The 26155-nt window shown below is 42.4% G+C and overlaps 1 protein-coding gene and 1 long non-coding RNA gene across 3 annotated transcripts in view; one reads left to right on the plus strand and one right to left on the minus strand.

The window, feature by feature from the left end:
- Positions 1-26155, minus strand: part of LOC311017910 (A disintegrin and metalloproteinase with thrombospondin motifs 20) — a 77924-nt gene that overhangs the window by 3086 nt on the left and 48683 nt on the right. Inside the window, exons 25-38 of the mRNA XM_084016560.1 lie at positions 24320-24484; positions 23478-23750; positions 21749-21910; positions 21318-21494; positions 9285-9452; positions 5046-5219; positions 4016-4186; positions 3384-3590; positions 3153-3282; positions 2261-2355; positions 2069-2163; positions 1800-1933; positions 493-584; positions 81-185 (exon numbers count right to left, since the gene is read on the minus strand). Of these exons, the coding sequence (XP_083872686.1) occupies positions 81-185; positions 493-584; positions 1800-1933; positions 2069-2163; positions 2261-2355; positions 3153-3282; positions 3384-3590; positions 4016-4186; positions 5046-5219; positions 9285-9452; positions 21318-21494; positions 21749-21910; positions 23478-23750; positions 24320-24484 (2148 nt within the window). The remainder of the gene's footprint in view (positions 1-80; positions 186-492; positions 585-1799; positions 1934-2068; positions 2164-2260; positions 2356-3152; positions 3283-3383; positions 3591-4015; positions 4187-5045; positions 5220-9284; positions 9453-21317; positions 21495-21748; positions 21911-23477; positions 23751-24319; positions 24485-26155) is intronic.
- Positions 10719-13500, plus strand: LOC311017911. 2 transcript variants are annotated; one of them, XR_014597661.1, is made up of 3 exons: positions 10719-11176; positions 12004-12058; positions 13186-13500. It is a non-coding gene; the product is annotated as an uncharacterized lncRNA (long non-coding RNA). The 2 variants fall into 2 exon arrangements; XR_014597660.1 differs by having other exon boundaries at positions 12004-13500.

The raw sequence follows: 26155 nt of genomic DNA on the forward strand, positions 1-26155 counted from the left end.
CATTTATAACATAATCCATTCCTTAAGAGCCAAACAGCAACAGTCACGCATTATATATATATCTACTGTTCGCTCCTTACCTCAGATCTGTGGACTTTGACGGAAACATAGTTGCCCTGTGATGTCCACTTGGTGGCCTCAGCCACTTTGAGACCAGTGCCAATCAGATTAATGCTGAACTGGCCCTGAAAACACACATCAGTTTGAGTTATTTCTGAGCCGCTATTTAACCGGGAAGGTCGAGCTCATTCTTGGTCTGTGGCAATAACTGCAGAAGGAGAGGCTACTACTACATGGTGGGTGGAGTACTAGAGTTGGAAGTTATTGCCTAGGAAAGGAAATTATAGTAAGTCCAGGGAATTATAGCAGAAAATATTTAGTAAAAATAACTCCTCTTTGACAGGCCAATTAAAAAAACATATGGCACAAAGAAACAACACATTATACCATGAAACTTCACTATGGGGTCAGAATGTACAGTATGCCACCAACCTGTGGACACTTGGCTGCACTATAACAATCTCCCGCTGTAGCAAAGGGCACAGGACGACCAAGAAGAGTCTGGGAAAACTGGAGGTCTGTGACTGGTAAACAGCAAAGAAACAAATCGATAAGATTAGAGTCGCAGTGTGCAGAAGCACAAGTAAACATGGACTAAAGACAGCTGCTCTCAGGAAAACAACCACACAGAGCAGCAGCAACTATAGTTCATTGCAGGGTCCATGTCTGTTGTGATCTTTCTAAAATACATTTCCACAAGAAAATACAATCAAGATTTGGGTTTGAATTTGAATATGGTTTAAATATTATATAAAATAAAATAATACTAATTGTTTTACATTTCAAAAAGTTGTGAATAGAATAAAGTAAAAATGACAGAATCACCTCAAAGAGCTAACAGTTATATTTGCTATGATGGCTGTTATATAATGATTAAATGTTATGTTCAAAAGAGATTAAAAAAAACATTTGATAAGAGATGCATTACACTGGGAGGTCATGAATCCATGTAGTTTACTGACGTGAACCCTGATCCGTAACGACTCAATCGGAACTCCCCTGTTCGTTCCCATTTAGCCTACATTGTCACACATGAGAACCGTGACCATAAACTTTTCCTGCTCTACCTTTATGATGATGATAAAGTTCACAAGATGCTTCCCTTCATCTTGAACTCATTATCCATCCTGAAAGCCAAATCAGTACCATGCAGGGGGGGAGGGACGGCGACATGTGCTGTCAGGACCAAGACCAGACGAAGAAGATGGGAGGATGACTGTGTATGTTCTAATCCAACTTCCCTCAGCGCACACACACACAAACTACACTAATCCACATACACATCTAATCAAAGGCATACTTGGACGCAACAGGGAAGGTGGAGCCGACTGTAATAATGAGCAGAGGAAAATATAGCCTGAAGATGTGTGTGTGAGCGTGTCAACATGTGTGAGTAAGTGTTTGATATTGATGCGACTGCATGCATGGATGTGTGTGTGCACTTGTGTCTGCAGTTCTTCCTGCGTGTGCTTGCCAAACAAAAGATTTGTGCGAGGCAGCATCCCATATTGATTGTCTATGCCTGAGAGCAGACACGTCTGCATGTCGGATGCACGCATTCCTGTATTCTGATGCTAACATGTTTGTGCCGAGAGGCCCGGTTTCGTGTCCTCGCCTAGTGACGTGTGCACAGCGGTGAAAGGTCCTCACTTTAACCGAAGGCTGCCGAGGGGTTAAAATAACGGCGATGTGTGGTCCTCATTACGTTATTGTAAGGCAATCACACAGTAATTACGCACTCATTATCCTCAGGGAGCTCAGGTCCAGACGGACTTTGTGGAAGAGTGTGTATCCCGCCGCTGAGTAGTCGTTCCTGCAGTCGCAGTCCTGCCTCCGGCTGCCATTATACGGACATTCGAAGGGGTTCAGCAACCTTTGTGTGAACGACAACGAGTGGAAGGAATTATTCAAGGCAAACACAGGAATCTGAACAGGTCAAACACAGCATTTTGATTTATTTTGAGTCACAACCGAAGCAGCGATCCATCATCGCTGGATTTATACGCACCTGTGCCCATACACCTCGGAGTAGTTGTCTGTCTGGCCGCTGCGCAAGGTCACGTACTCCTTGGGGAAATCAGCCTGCATCTCGGCACAGTAAATCTGAGGCCGGAGACATTGAGACAATACATGAGAGCACGTGTGGAAGCTGCAGGTTGAGTCATGGCGTGTGCACGAGTGTTTCTGACAGAAGAGGCACCTGTAGGATCCGGGACTTGACTTTGAGATAGTATTCGCCATCTATCTTGACCCCCAGTCTCATCTGGACTTCTCGGCACGAAGCGAACAACTGGCCTGGGACGGAGGAATGTGAAGGAGAGGTTTCAGTGTGACAGGAACGAGGAAGCTTTGACACTGATGCAAGAAAGATTGCACAAGCTAATGAGTTAAACGCGGCTATGAGAAAGGATTCGAACCTGGCTCTCGTCTCCTTACATGAGAGCTGCTGTACACGTCTCATTATTTGTGTTGCTTCCTCTGTTTTCCCAGAGTGCCGTAGAGCTCATATCAGGCTGATTAGCTGATTAGTATTAATATTTGACCACAGAATTGGCTGTCACCCGAGCATATCATTTTAATTCCGACAGTGCCTGACTTGGCAGAAGCCAAGTCGGGAATGAACAGCCCAATGCGCAAGTACTGAAAAATCTGAAAATGTGGGGGAGCGGACCTACAAACTCTGGCCCGCTGCCGGGTTTTACAGAGCTTGTGAGTTCACAATGAAAGCTGCCTTGTCCCCAGCACACACCCCTGAGGCACTCTCTCAGAATGTCCGTTTCACAATATGTAGAAAAAAACCCTGCTGACATTCTATTTATTGTTCCACTAAGCGATTGCTCCGAGAGGCTTCGAGTGGAGGTCGCTGTTCTGCCTAATGTGTTAAAAAAAGCTGAGTCCGTAAACACAATCAGACATGCGCTGGTTGCCATAGGCAAAACAGTCGATTTAATACCACCACTCTACAAATTCCAGGTTGGCAGTAAGCACTACATGGATCAGATAGGAGACTTATTGAGTTATGTACTTAACAGCCAAAAAAAAACCTCTGGGTGTTTTGAATTACAGAAGAGAAGAAAGAGAGTTTGACTCACATTCTCTGTCTTGACATGCAGCCTGAGATTCAGGCCTTTCTGAAGGATGGCAGTGTTTGGACGGTTGGCCTTTGGAGGTCACACACTCCACTCTGCGCTCCATCACTCCTGCCCCGCAGGTCTGGGAGCACTGATTTACACACAAAAGCATTCAATCCAACAACTACAAAAAATGATTCACAAGTCTTCTAAACTGGCCTATCAGTGAGAGAGGATTTCTCCCTGCCTCACCTTGCTCCATGGGCCAACTTTCCAGTAGGTTGTGTGTGGGCAGTCCCTGAGGAGGCAGGGTTGGGAGCCGGGAGGGTGGGGCTCAGGGCAGTGGGTGCTGGCAGAGGAGGACTGGGCAGCAGAATAAGGGCGGCGAGCCTGGGAGGAGGGCGTCACGGAGCAGGAGACTATACGCTGCTGGTAGCCCACGCCGCAGCTGCTCGAGCACTGAGCCACACACAGATACACACTGAGATCAGCAGTGTCAAATACAGAAGTGGAGGTCTTCTTCTGGGCCTCATTGGAATTAATGTGCTATTAATGAGAATGCATTGCTCAATTATTGTCCATGCTTTCTTTCCTTATTAACCAATTTCTGTTGAAAGACAGACTCTATCCCCGTCCTGTTTAAAACCTGTATCTCCAAATGTTAAGACAAACAGCTTTCAGCCATGTGACTATGTATTGTTGTAGCCATCCAGTGAGTGTTTAAATTATTATCTGAAAAATCCCAAACCAAAAAAAGTACTTTTCATTTTTTTAAATATGATTCTAAATGTAATATTTGTAATACTTCAAGACACACCACCTGCAGAAATCACCTTCGGCTCTGAGAATTTCAGATCCATCTTTATTTCTTCTTTTATTCCTACCTGTGACCATTCCCCTGTCATCCACATGTAGTGGCAGGGAGCTGCTTTGCACGGCTGCTGTGATGGTGGCCGGGTCGACGGCTCACAGTAATCATCCTGGACGGGTGTCACCTCTGGACCCATGCACCCCACCTTCCTGCTTCTCGTGCCTTCTCCACAGGTTGCATTACACTACAAGGGGAAATGTCAGACGGGAAGACATCAGTAAGCGTGAAGAAGAGCTGGCAGAGGGGGGGCAGTGTTGTACTTTCAGCAACAACACCATCGACTACTCACACTCTCGCTCGCCTCTTCAGCTCCCCGAATGGACACTCTTATTACACAAAGGTTTACACAAGTAGAAAAAATTAAGTGTTGTGTGACAGTGCAGACATTAGCTCTGAAGAGACACAATTCCCAACATGTGCTCTGGTTGAAAATGTTTCCATAAAAGATAAAAGTTAAGCTGGTCTCCCTCAGGCCCAGAAATGGTTTATAGGAGCATTTAAAAGTAATGATATGGACCAGAATCTTAAAATGTATTTATGTAAAAAGTCAGCTGTGCCAGATTTCCAGGGCCAAACTGTGAAAGAAACAAAGCTGTGAGTGCTCAAGGGAACACAGACAGGAATCTGAACGCTGCAAACACTCTGCAGCAGGAGGACACAGCGTTATGTCCCTACATGGTGCCCCACTTTCATGCCTCACTTAGGAGGGCGAAGCGTGGGACATTAAAGAAAGATGAGCACGGGAAAAAAAGAGGTCTGCTAGCGTGACACAGATGCTATGGTGCTATTCGGCAGGACAAAAGGGGATCATGGCCATTGGTAGGTTCAAGGTTTGATATGATTTCCCAGCCGATGGCTATCACCAAAGCCCTCGCGATTGATGTGAGAGAGTGAGGGTACCTGCAGGTCGTCCGTTTAAGGGTGCAGCGAAAGAGAGGAAGAGCGGAGATCTCAGCCAATAAAAACCTTAATGAGATGGTTAAACATCTGTTCATGGGGGACTTGTAAACAGGAAGGGGGGGAAAAAAGAGTCCATAACTTACTTCTTCCCATTCACCAGCGGCCCAGGTGTAATGTGTGCATTTTGCAGTCTGGCATGGCCGGACGACAGCAGGACGCTGGTGAGCATCACATAGATCCTCTCTGAGCCGCCCAGTGCTTTTGAGTCTGCAGTAAACATCTCGGTTCTGAACTCCGACTCCACAGGTGACAGAACACTAGTGAAACAGACACAGAACACACATCGGAATGAGGGAAAGGATTGGAAACTCAGTTTATGGCATATTTGTTCCTGTGTTTCTCATACAATGCAGTACACAGCCAAGGACATAACAGAATAATAATAGTTATTTTCACGGCATTCCAACCTCATTGCTCTCAGGGGCCTGATATTAAACACTCTACTCACATCACACATGAAGTTCAGTTTAGCCAGACATACACGCATAGTGCCGTGTCAGTGCTTTGTCTGTGTTTGTAGTTCTTTAAACCAATCGGAAACAGCTTGGGTAGCGCTAACCACAGGGTGCAGCAGAAATAGGAGAATGTCACATGGTATACACAGCCAATGGTAAACTTAAATCCGCAGTCTACATCTGGTGAGTCAGACTACTCATCGTGAGGACTAGTACTGATGATGTCATCAGGGTTATCTTAGCTTGGACTTGGAGTCTGAATTGTGAACAGAAAGTCTGGCTGTTAAGATAACTGCCCATTTCAACGAGTCTTATGAAAGATGCAATAGAGTTAAATTATGGGAAATGTAGTTTTCCAGTGTTTTGGAAGTTTGATCAATACTGTGGACAAAAAGTCCTGATACTGGGGCCTCTGCTGCTTTTCATCCCTCTGCATTTGCTGCAAATGTGTCCCTGTGGCTACTGCAACAAGAAAAATCCTATTTGGCACGAAACAAATTTTCTCATATACCACCATAAGAAGAGACAGTCTGTAACTCCTAACAGGTTCTTTATATTCTGAAGTTTCATCCCATGAAGGTTAAATATTTGTATTTGTTCAACTTTTGTATTTGTGGCATGGCGTGGAGGGCTTGTGGGATCTGCATGTGCACTGGGATGTACAATGAGAGAAACCAGCCACCGTACTGGTCATAACAGAATAAATAGGGAACCCAGGTTGTCATTTGCAAGAGATGAACTATGCTATTTAGACACAAACATTTCATAGACGCACATGTATGTGAAATCATTTCTAAATGTTTGTTTGGTCTGCAGTGTGAGATTTTACTGCTTTGATGCTCCTGAACAATGCACTTAATAAATCCAAAGCCAAAGTTTTGTCGCTTCTTTGTGAGACGTATATCTGGGGTCACACAAAGGTCTATCTGGAACATCTCTTTGATGTGCTTTGAGAAGCATACCTGCATACTGAAGACGCTCTCTGTAAGGCTTGAGCTGATCAGCCTGATTTCTCTCCAAGTCTCCTACAGACCTCAAAGAACCATGCCAGCCAAGCCTCAGCGATTTCACAAAGTCAGAAAATCTGCGCATTATACAGAGTGTCAAATTTCCCGAAAAACTTCCAGATGTATTTGTGTTGTTCTTTTCTTGCTGCAGCAGTGTGTTATCATTACAGAGGGTCAAGGACTCGAGTTTGGAAAGAGAACAAAGAGCACCACAGGAAATCTGACCTTCAAATACACATTTTTTTTTTTTAAATGTTGAAAAGCATGAAAATAAAACCTGCTGTTAAAGTGATAATAGTCGCTGTTAACTGCTACAGTGAAAGAAACCAGACCGCAAAAGACCTGCAGACCTTCGATCAGAGGTGGTGGGACATAATGAAACTACTGAAAAATTAGGAGACTATTTTGTGATTTCATAGTGTGTTAACTGAGCCCCACCAGACTTTATCCATCCAATGGTTGTTAATTGAATTGTGTTTCTGTTGCTCACAGCATTAAAATATATTCAAAACAAATCCAAGAATAATGTGTCTTTTCCAAAACAACGCCTATTTTATTTTAGATAATCCTCAAAACACAAAACTATTTTCTTTGGGACTACTTTTTACTGAGAAATAGACCCTATTTATATGGATTATCCAGTGAAACGGGAACATGCTTCTATTTGGGGGAAAAAAAACAAAAAAAAAACCTGGGCCCCAGCTCCTCTAACATGTTGCCCATTACACCCCCAGTTAGAGGTGACTGAGAGGGCTGGGTAGCTGTGGAATAACTAACAGTGGGTGCTGAGGTTTCAAAGTTGTCACATGCATGGATATTAAGATATAAAACATGTCTTTATGCTCTAGTTGAGGATTTCATGGTTGCTGGTGGTATGTGGAGGAAGATGATTGCTTCCAGACACCAAGAGAGTGAGAGGGGAGGAGGACACCCTCAAAGAGTGGGGAGTGGTAGGAGTCTGGTGGAAGGAGGAGGACATGGGTCTTCATGGACCTTTGAGATTCAACAGTTATAGGAGAGGTTGAGGGATATGGTCCATTTTCAAACAGGAGAACAGAATGATATTTGAGAATAGTTTGGAATTGGGGAAAAAAGGGGGATCAGAAAAACTGTTGAGCTGCGAGAAAAGATTTGGGTTGAAGCATATTCACAAATTATACATAGATGCATGTGTATTTTTTCCCTAAATCTAACCAAGTTTTGTTGCCTACACCTAACCGAGAATAAAATACTACTAAAAATGTAAAACTAGGCTGCCAGTCTGAAACAAACCTTAAAGTGATGGTTCGGAGTGAAATGGACCCTAGGTAATTCCCACCATGACATCCAGCCAAATACCCCCTAAGAAGCATTTTTAGCGATGGTCAGCATTGTTCAAGATAGGGCGATCAGTCGAATGGCTTAGTACTAGCGCTATAGTACATAGAGTATATCTCGTAAATGTCCCCACTAATAATGCATGGAATGTTACCAAACTTCTGCAGTAGTACACATAGGGTCTGTACTCACAAAACGAGGCATTTGAAAGTTTGTAAGTACACCAGGAGTGTATTTAAAAGAACACTTGCCTGATAGCTTCTACTGCTAAAGCTACCGCTATTGCGTAGACGGCACTTCCGTGTTTACCCAGCTTCTTCTTCGTTGGTGTTTAATGGCAGTCGGCGTATACCCAGCTGTTTCTGTGACGCGATTATCATGTCAAGACTTGTCAACACTTGTCGACCTGATAATAGTAGCATTTATAAAAAATCTGCGAAACTTTTTCATACTCTGGCGTGAAACTTGCATCACGGAAACAGCTGGGTAAACGCCTACTGCCATTAAACACTAACGCTATTACTTAGCCATTCGGCTGATCACCCTATCTTGACCAATGCTGACCATCGCTAAAAATGCTTCCGAGGGGGTGTTTGGCTGGATGTCATGGTGGAAATTACCTAGGGTCCATTTCACTCCGAACCATCACTTTAATGAATGAATGAAAGAGTTTGACCCAATTATCCACCACAACCACATGTACTTTGTTGCTCTTTATACAGTACTATTACCACTACTACTACTATTACCACTACTAAATCTGTGAGAAAGGGCTTTCTGGCAGGAAGTCCTTCGACTAGCTAACTATTGCTTTATTAAAGATGACCTATTATGCTCCTTGGACTTCCGGCTTTGCAACTCCGGAAACCAAAAAAACAACAACAAAAAAACCCTGATATAACACACTAAAAGGAAAGCAAAAATGCAGAAAAGCAGTATAGTTCCTCTTTACTTTGGTATGAAACCTGCTATGCTTCGGGACATGTGTCATTCTTAACATCATGCATTCATCTGTATGGGAGGCCAGGATGGGCTTCGTCAGCTGCAACGCTGGGTCTTCCATGTTTACTGTGTCACATGAAGATAGCCTCTTATAGCAACACACAAATACTTAGTATGATATAGCGCACAAACAAGCTTTCCGCGCTCGTCATGCAACACGCAGTGCTCTTGAAACATGCCGGTCAGTGTGTGTGTGGTCCGATGAGAAGCTGTGCTGCGTATTTCCCTCCGCACAACTGTCTCAACGCGTCACCTGAATGCTTCAAACCTGACTGATCTTAATGGCGAGTGCACTACGTAAACAGTTTTACAAATCCAACTTGCGGTGTTTAGTTCACACTTGTTGAAATGCCACATTACTCTCTACCGAGAATAAACTGAGTGGTGATTGGTGTGTGTGTCCTACATCTGCAACCTCTGGGAAAACCTGCTGTTTGTGCTTGTGTTTCAGCTGCTAGCAGCAGTTACTGTTAGCGCGGTCCCCGAGAGAGAGAGAGAGAGAGAGAGAGTCTGGGCTATTTTGCGAGCAGAGCAAACATACCTCCCTCCACCTGTTGGCCTTCCAACCCGGGCATCCCCGCGCCCGACAGGCCTTCTGCGTCCTCGGCCGAGTCAGGTGGCTGCAGTGTTCCTCCCCTATTTTGGTTTGGTTCTGATGAACACAAGCTATCTCCCGCCGCTTGGTGCCTCGGCCACAACTCACTGAACACTGGAGAGGGAAGGGGAGAAAAGGGGGATGGGTGGAGAATGGGAGAAAAGAAGGGCATGTTAGCAAAGTCCTGTAGAAAGATGTAGCCCTCAGTCCCGACTGATAGTAGTCATGATCGTGGTTGCAAAAAGTTATCACAAAATGTCATTTTTAATTGCTGAGAGATGCAGAAATACATCTGTATTTGCTTCCAGAGAACACAGCAAGAAAAGGAATGAACAGTAAACATTGGTGTTTGCTAAACGTTAAATGTAGACCATTAAGACCTCGACACAAGAGCACTCAGGTCACACAGCAGCTTCCTGGTTGCACGTCATGGCCAAGTGAACCCACAGCAAACAAATTAAACTGAGCAACTTAAATGGATTTCACTGAAAGCTTTTGTCAAACAGTCACACTGATGGAATGCAGCCAACTATTTAACCTGTAAACATTGGAATTACTTTAAGAGCTGCCGTGAACGGCCGAGGCCGAGGCAGGAGGAGGAAAAGATGCAGGAAGCAACATGGACGCGTACACACAGTGAGACGATCATCTGGTATGAATAATACTTCAGGAAAGCTAGAAAGACGACAAAGATGGAGAAAGAAATGCAAGGAATAAAAACCAGACACCCTGAGAGCTGTAAAAAAAATCCTTTGCCCGAGATTGTAGATGGGAATATTCTAAAGTCTTCGGTCCTCGTGAGGCCAGACAGCAATTAGGGTGGCCGCTATTTCTGCTTGACGAGTGAGCGCCCCCATTCAGAGCAACTCTAAAAATGGGGTGCTGGAATCGAATACACAAGACGAGGAGAGTTGCATTTTGTCTTAGCATATTTTCCAGTCCAGATAATAAACATAATATTGCATTGTCCTCTAATTATGATCTCAGAATATTGCATAACACCAAACACACAGGTTTTTTTCCCCCTGTGTGCTCATAGTGCTGATCATTCTACAGATGATAAACCATGGAAACCTAAATGTGTACATTTTGTAAGGATTTTAGTTTTTTCTTCAGTTTCTGGGAGCTAAAATACTTTTTTTTAAACAAATAAAAAGGACTGATCAAGGTGGGTACCCTCCAAACAAAGCCACCTCCAGGCTTTTTTCTTCTCAAGTGTGGTGCGAGGCAGTGGTCGACACTGCACACACATGCATCGTACACATTGTAATTACCAAAACATTTTAACTACAGGGCCGGCTCAGCTGACGGAGGACATCAAAGCCGGGGGCCGGAGCTGAGTGACTAGTCCTGAGCACGGCAGATTCACATACCCGCTGCACGCTCACTCAAAAAATGATAACAGAACTCCCTCTACCTCAGACAAGAGGCAAACATGTTGGAGGGGGGTGGGGGGGGGATGAGGCGGAAGGGCTAGCCCCTCCTTACTGCTGTAAAAGCAGGAGGAGAAAAAAAAAAAAGAGAAAGAAAAAAAAAAGGGAGGAAGAAAGGAAATCGCAGCCATACGGGCTGTGCTCCCCCAGCTGAACTGCATCCGCATTTTAACGGCGGAAGAAAAACGACGCTATATGGCGACGCACTCCTCCCTCCGAGCCTGTCAACCTCATCTGTCAGCCATTAGTTAATCAGGGGCTGGTAACACAGAGCACAGAGAGCTGGCACAGCTCGTGGGACCAGAGGACAGTTTCACCTCTGAGAGCAACGAGAGGGCAAGGACTCAGGGACCCCCGCTTCACCGATCTACAGCTGGGCTGCTTCACTCACCAGCACCCACTCAGGTAGGACCATTCCACTTATCACTCACGCTCAGCCTCTACGCTCGTCACAAGTTACCGTCAAGCTGTTTTATTCTCTTTACTTCAAAAAAAAAATAGTGTTTGGAGAACATCACATTTTAAAATGGATGATGTCCTTTTGTAGGTCGGTGCCTGCTTTGTATCGCGTTAGTATTTGGTGCATGTAGTTTAGCTGAACTCTGTATGATGTACTCGGTTGAAATGTCGGTGCTCTGATGTGTTGCTTGAGGTGTGAACAATTTGAATATATGGATAGATTGTCACTTGAAGCTGAAGGAGGGGAACAACTCCATGAAAAAAACACATTCGGCAGTGGGTCACATGGGAACTGAAACACTCTTAAGGCATGAATTGCCCACCCATGTTGTCCCAGCAATTAATTTCACATGATTAGGCAGGTTAAATCTACTATAATCCGGTAAGGTTCATCTAGGTACAACATGGATTATTTAAAAAAAAATAAAAAAAATGGGACAACTTGATTGCTTTTGTGAAAGTCTTCCACAAGCAGAGCAGAACGTCTGCAGAGAGAGAGACATAATTGATCTTTAAAGCCATTCTTAATGAACAGGCAAGCTCTACATTATTCACTACTTATTGGCTCCAAAGCAGCTTTCTTGGTTTGATGGAGTTTCACAGTTTTGGAACAAATCACATTATCACACAATTGAGTGCCAAACCAGACACAGTTAATTCATTCATTTTATTGAAATGAACAAAGTGTGATTTCATACGGATATATGTCTTGCAGATAACGTCTAACAGGATAGTCGTACTTTTGTTTTTTTGGCATTAATGTCTTTGTCTAGGACTGGCGGGCGTCAACCCTCCCGATGACCCCACCCACTGCATTACTGCCAACAGGTAAGCCAATAGGACACATGGAAACTTGACTCGAGTTTGAATATCTGTCAGTCAGCCAATTGTGCTATCAAAGCAGCCAATACTGTGCAGTGCCTCACACGGAGAAGGTAGATTCCACAAATCTAGACTGCCTTGTGTTTAAATGTGCTCGCATTTATTTGATCAGTGATCACCGTGACCTGAAGCAGTGCATGAAACCATTTATTACTCGGAGAACTATAATTACGCTACAAAAGTTTTTTGCTCCACTCATGAAAGCAGAAAGGAGGGTTCTGAACATAATGTTGGGGCTCAGAAATTGGATCCTCATAAACATTATAATGTTAGTTTTGCCAAATGTCAGATTTGATCAGATCCGTGATAAATATGTTTATTTTTCACATTATTATTATTTGATAATTCCTAAATTCCAGCTTGTTTCTACACTATGATGATTTCCTGTAATAAGAACAACTGTATCATGAAATGCAATCTGCCAATAGGATTACAGCCAAGTTATTAATATACCATCACAGTTTGAAAGAAATTATGCATTTTTACATACATGTTTAGACACAAATTGTTGTTATTTTTGTGATATGATTCCTATATTTGGTGGTTCTAAGTGAGACCATATCTTAAAATGTGAGAGCTGAGGTCAAATTCCAATCACATTGCAGCACGCTCACAATGCAAGAGGATGGTAATACCAAGCATATGGTAACTGTAGTTACATAGAGTCTTCAAAGGAGCTCAGTGTTGACCCGGAGCAAGAACAAACTTGCAAGTGTAGACTGTGAAGGGAGTGTAGAATTATATCCTGGCCTACATATTCTCAAGGCTGTGAGATAGAAAAAAGGTAATTGAGGTAACTGAATGAGCATGGTTGATATAGAGCACCATATGGTCAACCATTCAGTGTTAATTTAATCATATTTATCTAGCCTCATCGAGCAAGTAGTAATAGTTTGGGAACATAATGCACTTTAAGATAGCGTCATGTCTTTTGTTATTGCTTTATCCGGGTCACCGTGTCCTCTGGTGCATAGATTAAAACTGCAAATCAGAGGAGGAAGGAGACAGGAGGCAGGGAGATGAAGGGTCAGAGAACATTCAGGCTGCTTTTCTGTTCATGGTCTTGTTTGCAGGGAGGTTTCAAAGACAGAAGTCCAAACAACACATGTTGTCAACATGGGAACAGCTGGTAAGAGCGGCGTCATGGGGCAGAGGAATGTCAAGAGTCATAGATCTTTTATCCATCAGGCCAAAATAGCTACCCGGGCTTGTTTGAAACCACGCACGGGAGCAGTGTGAAATCCATATATCCAACTCACCTCACGCTAACCTTTCCTGCATTTATCCATGACCAATCTCACGACATGCTTTAAACTATAGAGACCGATGTGATGAATTACAAAAAAATGTACATGCAAATACAGCCACATAAAGACAGTGATGCATTTCAGATGTAGCATGTTGATTTTGCCTTATTGTTCATATCAGAATCAGACTGAATGGTAAGAATGAATTGTCTCTGTCGATGCAGTTCCTGACAGACAGTCGGCTGCAGCGCTGATTCTGATTGGCTAAAACTAAACATGTTCTGCACTCTATGCCAAAGTATGACTTTGGCATCTTTACAGAGTTAAATAAACAATTGGCTGAGTAGGCATATACAGTGTCTTCAACACAGTTTCCTTTTTAAGTCAACACCACTCAGAAAAGACACAGCGAGAAACCATAAATCAAAACGAAATGACAAAACATCAGAGATTTTCCGTCTGTCTAAACATTCCACTGAAAGCTTTTTCCATTACTATGTTACACCGATCCAGCCAGCGCTGCCAGTGCTGCTCATTGAGAGTCAATAAAATAAAAGAAAAAGTTAATTCTTGATGACAGAACTTGAAAAATACAGCAGACCAGCCATAAAGGTAGAAAGTAAAGACCTTTGACACAGAACATCCAAATCTAAGTCCCGCTTCCTGCTCAATGTTACACAGCTGCTTTACTAATCTGTCATAGCAACCAGTCTGCCACAGCTTGGATACAGCGTTAGTATGGAAACTCTCAAACAAGGGGAGAATCCAGACCTTGCAGCTACATTTACAACAATAGCAAACAAAGGTTCAAAAAATACATAAATAAAACAAATGACGCAAAGTAGGAGAACACGAGTTTTAAACTGTCTTTATAATAAGTGAAAATAGGAAATGGAGACGCCTGGTATGTGTGTACCTTATTACTAATTATATCCACAAGCAGAACACTAATTAGAATATTGCTTTTATGACAGCATTATAGAGGCGATAGGGAGCTCTGCTGGTATTTAAGTGCAAATTGCAGCATTTAGCTAAATTGCTTCTGCTTTCTATTCCTAACCAACCATTTTGCCCAGTGTCTCTTTTTGAAGCTTCACTAAACCTGTGCCTGATCTCATCCAAGTCTAAGACAATGACTATTATAATGCCGGTTACCAAATCTGGGCGAGACATTTCCAGCACAATTACAAAGCATTTTTCATCTGTAACAACAACCATAAACAGTTTTTGGTTTCAGCCCATCAGACTCAACAAGGATGATCCTTTTGTAGATTCGCCAGTTTATGTCAACAGTAAACACCCAAATGAGAGAAAAACTATGGATAACATGTGCTGGAGCCATTGGTAATGTTCCCCATTGGAAGTGTGTCTCAGTTGACCCACATTCAATGTGCATTAGTAATGCAACATATTGCCCCTCCTTGACAGCTTTTGTCATTTAAAACAATTAAAGATAAAGTAGTTGTGCACTCATGCTAGAGTGTTAAAACGTTGATATGAAGCTACACTTAATAAATATTCTACATAAAAAAACAAACACCTTAAATACAAAGACCTGCAACAATTAATCAATCAAATCAAATAATCAGTTAGTTTGACAATCGCTTAATTAAGTCAAATTGGTGTGAGGATCTACCGCTTTTATCTGCTTTTATTCTTATATTTGGGGTTTGAACTGTTGGTTGGTCAAAACCAGATGCTCCCTCTGACTTTGGGAACCAGAAGGAACATTTTCACTGTTTCCCGATGTCTTATAGAACAAACAGTTAATCGAGTAATCAGGAAAATAATTGGCAGATTAACTGATAAATAAAATGGATCATTAGTCGCAGCTAAAGAAATATACAGTGCACGAATACTCAAGTGTGTATTTTGGAAATAACTTGGACGAATAGTGCACCAGGTGCTGACTGACAACTGGAATTCCCGAACATCTGTGGACCAGTAGGATCCACTAGAAGCTGACAGGTAGCTAACTCACATCGTAAGTACAGCACTCACACTCGAATCTCTAACCCATACGGCGTAGCTGAAACATCGCAGTCTCGTATGTGGAAGTTTAAATGAAGGACTGTTAGCTCCCTGTTATTTAAAGTGGGCCTGAACACAAGAGGGGAAGCATCTCTTTGACAGAGACCCGCAAACTCCATTTCACTCCATCAACTTGATAGCATCGACAGGCCCAAACAAGACCAGGCCCCATCCAGTCTGACGCAGTGGCCTCATGTGAGAAGGATACAACATTTAAGTGGAGTCTTAGAAGCGACTCCGAGAGGTCTAAAGCCACTTTATAATACTTGACCAACGAGTTGAGGAAAAGCAGGCGCACTCTACCTGTGTCAAAGTGAGGCCATGTTCCCCATCATCCGATGAGCCTGGGGCAGACCCAACTAAATGCTTCCAGACTTTCACGCCTTGTCTCCACTCATTTCATCTGCTCCCACCTCGGATCACCCGCAAAAAATAACACCGACCCCTTACTAGATGGGCTCACTCTTAATGTCTTTACTTCTACAGGGACAGCACCCATCTCATCTTTTAACTGCTCTCCGAAGCTACAGTTGTGAAGATGTTTACGGTAAAACAAAAGCTGTATTAAAGTCATACGTTGAACTGCTTGGCCACGAAAGAGACTTCCATTCCGAATGTGAAAACCAAGCTGTGATCCAAATATTTAGAATCTTCAGATAACATCTCACAGCATCTGGCTTTCTGCCTCACAAGTCTTAATGCCAAAATCTGTAGGCCACAGCGCTCGACTTTTAACAGGCAAATCACCAACTGAACTATTTTGCTTTCTCTCAAAAAGCCAAATTGAAACATTATCTCCCACGACTCAGATTTAAATTAAAGCCATGACAAGAACCATACTCGTGAGGGACCGAGGGGAGGGGGGGACTCACACTCTACTGGCATATGGGCAGGATCAGGAAACACAAGCCCGATGATGTCACGACCGGCTGACCCCAGGCTGACAGGTTTCGAGAGTGTTCTTGCCCACTGCCCCTCAGGCCAAAGTCAAGTATGTCAATGTTGTGCATGTGGATTTCATTTCAAGCAGCATGATTAGTTCACAGACGCTCAACTGCAAGCCCCCTCCATGGGAAACCCCCTCTCCACAGGAAACGCTATGTTTTTGTTAGCAACAAACAGGCATAAATGACTAAAATGGTACCTAGGTTGCCAATTTATCACACACTGCCGTCTTGTTGCCGCTTATTAGACATCGCAATGGCTTTTAAGGTAATTAACATTCGTTAATGCTATTTACATTCCTGATCATTTGTGTTGAACTGCATCTGCAATCATACATTTGTGCAATAAATGGGTTAATTGTTTTGTGTTTTTCTTCTTTATATGTGACAAATGGGTTTTGATGACCGGGAGAATTCATTTTGAAGCTGTCAGTGTGAGATTGGAAATGATTAAAGGTTCGGGGAGAAAAATAGGGGCAGATTAATGTGAGAGAGATAAACTAAAGCAATGATTTAATTAAATAATATTAAATAATTTATCATTTGGAAAAATCGTTTTTTGGACATGAATGTTCTGTTATTGAAGAACATCAAATATTACTCTTGTTGATCAAATGTTTATCAGAAAGCAGTGCACAGTCATGAATATACTCAGCATGCTAGTATACAATTATAAGTAAAATTCCATTGTAAGCAAGTCTTAGGTTTATTTCCAGGAATGTACCCGACCACTGAAACATGAGGGGAAAAAAATTAATATTGACTCTCTGGGATACTTAATTATTTTCTAAAGAGGGAATTAAACCTTATACAATAATATTAGATCTCTCGGGAGAATATAGAGCATGTATAATAATAATATTTTTGATATATTAAAAAAATGTCGTTGATGAGCTGACTGATGACTGACCAGCTGAAGTGATGGAGATTGCTGGTGCAAAGAGGGTTTTTTGTTGTTGCATAGAAGAGATATTTTGGGGATACTACCAACAGAAGAGGCCATTGCATAAGGTAAGATGCACACTGAAGCCATGAGAAATATTTTGACAAGGTAACGTAGCACAAGAACCCAGAGAGCATTTTATTACAATCTCAGCTCTTAAACGTTTGTCATTTCACTAAAATTAAAGTATTACAAAAATGTCATGAAAGCTTCCTGTAATATAATGCAGAGGCAAGTGAATAATCAGTGCAACACTCTGATTCAAGTCTCATTACTTTAGTTTAATCACACGAAGGATTCATTGTAACTTTAAATAGAGATATACTAAAGGGATGCTTCACTGTAGTATGTTAATTAGAGGTTTATTGTAGAATACAGCAAAATGGTCGATTTTGAGTAGCCTGAAGCCTTTGGTAACGTAATTTATTGTATGGTAAAGTATTTACTTAATTGCCACATTATTTGAATCTACTGCCTGATATTACTTCTCACACATGTGCTTTAAAAAGCTGTTTTATTAGGTGTTTTACTTTGAAGAATGACCTCAGGACAATATCAAATCCATTATGAAATCAGCAGTTTTCTATAAATACTGGCCTTCCAGGGCTTTCCTTTGGATCGCCTCGACTAAACAACCTTCGCCGGCATGCATTAATACCAATTACTGTTGTAGTAAAAGTAATACTCCGCCGGTCGACCTGCCAAACGCATTACAGACAGCTCCATTAATGCAATGGTAAACAGATGTGCCACCCAGCGCCAAAGTTTGATTTGGACCGTATATATTTTCTCTCTGGACAATACAAAATAAAATGTTAAAACGAATAAAAGGAAAAGGCCTGCGCTGTTCTTACACCACATTATACAGAGGTATGTGAAGTACTCCAGATACTATAGAAACAGATTTAATTATGGCCCCCAAAGACTGAATTATTATAGCAGGGTTACTGAAAAAGGCTGACTAAACAGAATAAAGTCAAGTGAGGGTCAAACTCCAAAATACCAACCATGGACCTACAAGTCAAGTCTTCTATGAGCTGTTTATGCTAACTCACATACACACTACAAACACCTGCAGGATGTATTACATGCCCATGGTTTACCAGAACATACGAGTGTACTATAATTAACTACTGTGTATGAAAGCATGCCTGTATGTCAACAACTTCTCCCCTGTTAAAGCAATAAACTATGTTTCAAGTGTTACTATCAAGCAGTGAACTGTGTCTTATTTTGTCTTCTCGTCCCCCCCAGACAGACGTATGTAGGATCTCTACTGTATCTGTTCATGAACTAGCGGAAATTTAACTCTTCCTTTAGAGTACAAAGCAATAACTAAAGCTTTTAAAGGCACAATCCTCTGTTTTCAAATACTGCATTTAGAAACAACACAAATGTCACAGTTATGTTTCTTTAATAATCTTTACAATGGGAAAAAAAAGCTAATTCAACATGTTTATGTATGTTTGCATCCGAATGAAATAAATAGCAAAAAGAAAAACAAACCAACCAAAATATGAAAAACAACGTAGAGTTGCCCCCTTGAGTTTAGTAACTTTGCACCACAGGTTTAAAAAAACAAAAGAAATGGAGTGGGAGTGAAACTGCCATGGCTGAGGAGTCTTGGTTGTAGTGGAAGTCTTGGTTGAGAATGACACACACACACACACATGCACACACACACACACACACACACACACACACACACACACACACACACACACACACGCGCACACACACACACACACACACACACACACACGCGCACACACACACACAGCGAAGGAGGGGTCTGCACACTTCCTCACTGAGAGGACGGCGACATAAATACAGACCCAGCTGCAACACTTCACCTGAAGTATGTGTCATGATAATGTCATGTTGCCTTAACCAGAATATAACTCAGGGGGATTACAGGTTACATTTGAAAACCGGTCACTAATCGTGAATCTGCAGAGCTGCACAACCATTGCAGCAGCTGAATTGGAGTCCGTACATGGCAAACTGTGGCTCCTGGAGAGCTGTGCGTTTGCCGGGATAAGTTAGGAGTTGTCACAGAGCTTTTGAACTGGAAACTGACTTTAAAGCGTAACTTAATACCTGGTTTAATAACAGTATTTTGTTGCCTTGTCTCAGCCGTAACCATGCCAATCAGTGATGTCATGGTGTGCCGACACACCCTGGATTACACCTCTATATCTCTGCAGCGAGGTGACAGGTTAAACCACCGCTGGTGTTTAGTTGCTCTTTAAGGATATGAGATGTAAAAGCTCCCTTTGACCAGATTATAGATCAAATCTGCTCTTAACGCTTTACAACGGCTGACTTTCCATTGAGATCCGGCTGGATATGATGTTGTAATGCTTTAAGCTATTTTTTACATACTGTGACTAGTATTGTTCAGGCGACGTGTGTATAATGACAAATAATTCATGTAAAGTGTTACATCAATCTAAACTGGAAGAAAACGTTAAAGCTGCAACAATTAATAATCTATTGTAAACAAATAAATAAAATTTCATTTGAAAAAAGAAAATCCTTCAGAAATACAAAAAAAACTGGCCAAAGGAATAAGGAGACACAGCAACAAATGACCCTAACTTTAGAAGGAGGAGGTATCTGTGTGCTTCAGATGGTTTTATGGACAATGAAAGCTGGAAAAGAACGGCTTAATGATGAGCCCCATTTACTGCACTGACGCCTCGATGTATGATAAAACTCTATCTTCATGATACCGACAATGCACCATTATGTAATGTTAAAATTAATAGCACCTTATCATAATGAATATCAACATGACTATGAGTTGCATTTTAGTTTGCTGGATTGAACCTCAGACTCTCTTTCACAGATATGACGCAGTTTTGATCGACACATAAAATGACACATTATGACAAACCGTCGTTTTTGTAACGTATGGAAAAAATAATTGCTTGTGCCCGATGGCTTGATTGTCTTTAAAGTAAGAACCAGCTGAAGAAAGATGCATTAATGGTAATTTGTTGTCCATTGTAATGTAACATTGTTGTCCTATGTGATATAGACTACATCATATTTTATACAACATACTTTATTGAATGTTAAAGTAACAATTACTATCTGAAGAAAAATGCTTTCCTATAATGCATATTTTCTGCATTGTAAGGCACTTTTAATTACATTTTTGGGTTGTTGTTTTCAGGATGTATTTGTATGGTTTGCATAATAGTTTGATTTGATTTTTTGGGGATAATGTAGATGATTTCAAAAAGTTTAACCTGACAGAGATGATGCCATTCTAAATTGCATTTCAAGTTAAGTAAAAAAAAAACAAACAAAAAAAAACACATTATCAAAAATACAAATGAGACATGTTTTGATAATATTTTCCTCTGTACAAACTGTATTTACTCATAGAGAGATACGAGAGGTCTGACCAAAAGCACCAGCAAAAATATTAAATAGGATATTCAGCAACGGAAAACTAGCTAGTTGAAAAATATAATCATACTGTACAAAGATACACATACAAAATACACCGACAGTCATCTGTTGCTGTTCAATAGAGGGCATAATATTAACTCTTATACACAAATATACACTTGTGTACTTCAGATACAGGGTGAAGGCAGCAACAACAACAAAGAACATTTACGTCACGCCTCATATATGAAATAAATATTTTCTAGACAAATATATGGCATTATTGGACAACACTGTCCTGATTTATAGGTCTTAATTTGGAGCCTTGGCTCAAAATGGGATCCATGTGTTTTTAATGATCCCTAAGTGGAGCAGCATTGTGTTTTTGTGTATTTTTTTCTCTCTCTCTTGATTCTAATCAGCACCATGCCACTGCAGGGCCCATCTGGGTGGGCTGGAGCTGGCTAAACAACAGTGGTGCTCGATACCAAGCGCTCACTCCTACGGTTTTAGGCTGAAAACTCACTCAGCACGCATGTCTGAAGTCATCTTAGCACACACCGTGTCTACTCACAGTGACGCGCCCTCGGTGAGGAGGAAGGCAAGTGTTGGAGCAAAACGAGTTAGTACTATCGTACCGGCTTCCATGGGCGGCGGTGCCAGGAGGCGGAGCCTGGGCAGGGCTGCAGGTTGCACTGCTCCATGTCGGGCGGCTTGTCCAGGATGTCGCAGTTGTAGTCGTTGAGCCGCTGGCCGCTGGGCCTTTGACACACCACCAGGCGAGTCCTCCTCCCTCCTCCGCAGGTCTGGGTGCACTGAGGTTACAGCAAACAAAACAGGATGTTTAAAAACACATATAACGGATTATCTGATCATCATTAAATCATGTGTCTTATGTTGGGCTTCAGCGGGGCATTTCTGAACTCTTTCAGCGCTGACTTCGGACAAAGGCCTGTTTTGTGTATAATTAAAGATAAGAGAGAGAGACATGGATGATACAGACAGACTAAAGGTGCGTGGGAAATGTAATGAAGTTCGAGTGGGTGAGTGGAAGAGTATGTAACCTCACCTCTCCCCAGACGCCGTAGTTCCACAGAGGACAGGGTCCCGAGTCGCAGCTCTTGGACTCGGCGGGTTTGACCCTCTCCTCGCAGTAGCTGTTGCTGCGTCCGTCAGCATCCTGACAGACCACCACTCGCCTCTGGAAGCCCCCTGCACAGGTACTGGAACACTGCAGAACACACGGTGCGTCAGGGGGGACTACGACACATCCAACAGATACGTCATGCATAAAGGCCTATTATGAGTAAATGGAGATGATTGGGATAGGACATATCTATGTCTCTAGAAAGAGAGAGAGAGAGATTTTCGCTGTAAAATATTCTACATTCAACCTTCACTTTTTTTCCAGCGCTTTTGATTGTATCCCACACTTTTCCGTGCTCAAGTGCAGATTCCACTGATTGAAATGTGGTTTCGGTGTTTATATGCAGGTGCACATATACAAACACATTGCAGCCTGTTACGCTGAATTTACCTGAGGCTAAGCAAGACCGAAACCCAGCTGCACTACTCAACACGCTCTCCCAAAGATGGAAAACATCAGTCGGCGAAGGTCAATCTCAAACACTGAACAACACAGCCTTGAGCGGAGCAGTAGGTACATCCTGCATCCAATTAAAATGACACATCCCCACTGTCAATGGGAGTCTCTCTATAGTATGTGAGGGAGGACAGCACAGAGTGAGTCTGAACAGCAGTCAAGTTCATTATGTGAGACTGAACAGTGTACTGGGATGAATGCTTCTGCTGGGGGGGGAGTCCAGATAAAACCCCCAAAACACATGTATGTCCTTCTAAGAAAAGAGAAATTGATAAAATAGAGTTCCAAATTAAAATAAGCAGTCATTAAATGGAGTAACAGCCATCCATTCACTGACTGGTGCTTATCCACTAAAAAAATGAAAAACGGCAACATTAGGTGCAAAATGTTGTCAATTATCCTCTAGTAAGGAGCACATTTTCTCTTTCAAACAACACATTTTGCTCTATTTGCATGAAACTGGGCAAACCTTCAAGTGAAAGCACAAACACATGCAAACATAAGCACAGACTCAGAATGAAAGAGCTCCTTACCATATAATGGCTACCGAGATTTAATCAACTAAAAACGAGGGCCCTTTTGCAACATTTTGTAGATGACATTACTCGTAAGAATCGTCAATTACTTTAACACAGGGCTCCCTATGAATTGCTGTTAATCTGTATTTTGCACCATGTAAATCCCAAAATAACTCTTTGCTCTAGTATTTGCGATAAGGTCTGGTCTGGGTACACAAGGGCAATTTCATGGCTAATGCACCAATGCATCTATTTTTGCATAAGTAGATCCCTCGCAGATGTGAAAATACCAAACACGGTTGAATGGGGAAAAAAATTAACTTGAGCCTAATAAAAAAAAAAAACACTGATTGCTTGTCCTGAGAATGTGATTCAGATCCAAGTTTATAAAGAGAATTAGGAGTCTGAACGGCCCCGAACCATCTGGGTTTAGTCCTACCATATCAATTTCAGCCTAAGAATGTGTTTACACACAAACACACACTGGCCTTCATGACAACACCTTCTACATACTATCCCCCAGGATATCCACGTCAAAAAAATTATTTCTTCATCGGCTTTCTTAGAACATTAAAATTCTGCGTACCAATAACATTTATCCATGAGACGGTCTGAACTCAGATTATTGTACCACTTATACAGCCCTATTTCCCCCAAAGATCACATGCTGAACATACTGCGCCCCAGGGTCCCGTCCTCCACTGGTTGTCTGCTGAGGGCACGTTCCAGCTGCTGTGGCCAGGATGGCGTCCCGGGTCCTGGGGATACCCGTAGGGCTGGTCGTTGATGCGCTGGCGGTGGTAGATGGAGGGGCAGGGCGCGGCGGTGCACTCCTGTTCCGTTGCAGGCTTCTCGTCGGAATCACAGAACGACTGGTCCACTGGCTGGTGGTAGTTAGAGCACACCACCTGCCTGGTGGTTCTTCCACCGCCACCACAAGTCACTGAACACTGGGGAAAAAGAAAAAAACACCAAGAAAAATATTCACTTTGAGCGATATAGCTTCCAAAAGGTAAAGGTTTTCTTTAAGGTTAAGATCCCACTTCATGGTCTGCATTGCTATGAAGAACTATGTACTACACTGATGTGATGCTACGTGATGATGTGCTTGGAGCACTTTGAAAGAAATGCTGCAGATTGCCTGCCATGTGTTGCTTCATGATGGGAATCCCCATGAGTGTGTCACCGTGAAGAGACCGGGATCAGAGATCCACTCAATATGACATGAACTCAGTGAACTCAAGACTTTAAAAAAAAGATCATGACAGTATTTGTAAATCATGCCTGGCTCCCTGACTGCCAGCTAAACAATCCCACCACCGGCCTTTTAGTCACATCCTCCAGAGTTTTGCTGACACTCGCAAATCAATATTTAGCTGCCTGAGATCACAGCGGTGCCAAATGTCCATTTTGTTTTTTTTTCCAGGGGGATTTCAACATTGTCTGAGTGATTACTGAAATTCTTCCGGAGGGAAGAACATCTGTATCGATTGGACACAGTGTTGGATGTTTTACTCACAGGAGACCACTCCCCGGCACGCCACTGGCCACAGGGACTGAAGCAGGCAGAGGACTCGGGGGGCCGAGGCAGGTGGGCACAGTGGGAATCATCAGCGACTCCTCCCTGGGCGTCTCTGCAGCTGACATAACGCGCCCGCTTCCCCTTGCCACAGGACACCGAGCACTGAAGGACATGTGGATACAAGCAGAGCTGAGGTACATATTTGTCGTAGAATTATATTATTATATGCATATTGTGCAGAATTAAACAAAATAATCATCGTGTGTTTTTTAAAACGATGCCATTAACTGCATTCTACTTTTCCTGGCTCAAATTATCATTAGGTCGAGTGCAAATTGCAAATGCACCGGAAAAATGTACTGGTTGTAAGTCCCATGTATACTGGGACTACGATGTAGTACCTGTAGTAGACGTATAATTACCCAGATTTTTCACAGTATAAAGTGACATTGGTGAGCTGTAATTATGCTCAATTTGAAGTTATGAAAAAACCTGCATTCCTAATGCTTTAATTCATACATTTCTGTGCAGTAAGATGATGTTTGATCACCTCCATTCAAGACAGTTTTAATATCTTGTTTTAGGATGATTCAATCTTCTTTTTTCAAATCAAGGAGAAACAAAAAATCTTGCCAGACACCAGTTGCATTGAATTATTAAAACTAAATAATCTGACAAATCGACCTGGGTTTAGAGTTGTTTGTTTGATGATAGCAAATCCCTCCAGGGATGTATTTTGCAGGTCGGTAGTACTTCCTGACATCAGTGTTCACGGTGGAAGAAAAAACAGATCATTCTTAGACTGTAACCGATAAGGCAACATTTTTGTGGATTTTTTACCTGGTGTCAGAAATAAAGACCTTCGTGATTTACTCTCACGTTGATGGTGTCCTGAAATGACACCCTGATCAACTTTCACCTACTTCCACTCTGTTCTAGCTGCAGCCCTGCCTTCTCCAGGGGACATCCCAGTTAACTGAGAGGATGAATACCTAATGTAATCAAATGGCTCCAGCTCAAACAGGCATGTTAATATCCCTCTCATATCAATGACTCTGAGAAGAGGATGGTAGCTCCGCTGCTCGGGGGGGGGGGGGGGTTATGTGTATGTGTGCACGTGCTGTGTGTATGATGTGTGTGTGTGTGTGTGTGTCTGTAAGACCACACTGGCGCTGGCCTCTTTGACATGTGAGCTCACACCGACTTTCAGATTGACAGACGGGGTTCAATCTTAGAAACCGTAGACTTGTGTTTAGATGAAATCTGGTTTTCATTTGCGACGAGTAACAATGCAAAGTAACAGAGAGACAGAGGGGCCTCTCAGCCCAGACAGTGGAGCCTGTGTGTGTGTGTGTGTGTGTGTGTGTGTGTGTGTGTGTGTGTGTGTGTGTGTGTGTGTGTGTGTGTGTGTGTGTGTAGATGCAGCAGGGGGTAAAGGAGACAATGCCAAAGAGGATCTGGGTCCTGTGCAGCATGTATTATCTGAAGGAATGCTGGGATATACAATAAAGTTTAATATGTCAATTTAATATTTGTAAACACACATGCAGGAAACCTATCATTACTGGAGTGTGGTTTTTCTTCAATTCAACACACACACACACACACACACACACACACACACACACACACACACACATTATACAAACATTTTCATAATTCTTCTCATTCTTCATCCTTTGTCAAAGAGGACAAAGGATGAAAAATGAGGTAAGTGTGATTTCAAAGCCCAGCTCCCCTCCGGCTACACACACACAAACACACACACACACACACACACACACACACACACACACACACACACACACACACACACACACACACAGAAGGATG

The sequence above is a fragment of the Eutrigla gurnardus genome (genome assembly GCF_963514095.1).
Source record: "Eutrigla gurnardus genome assembly, chromosome: 9".
Taxonomy (NCBI): domain Eukaryota; kingdom Metazoa; phylum Chordata; class Actinopteri; order Perciformes; family Triglidae; genus Eutrigla; species Eutrigla gurnardus.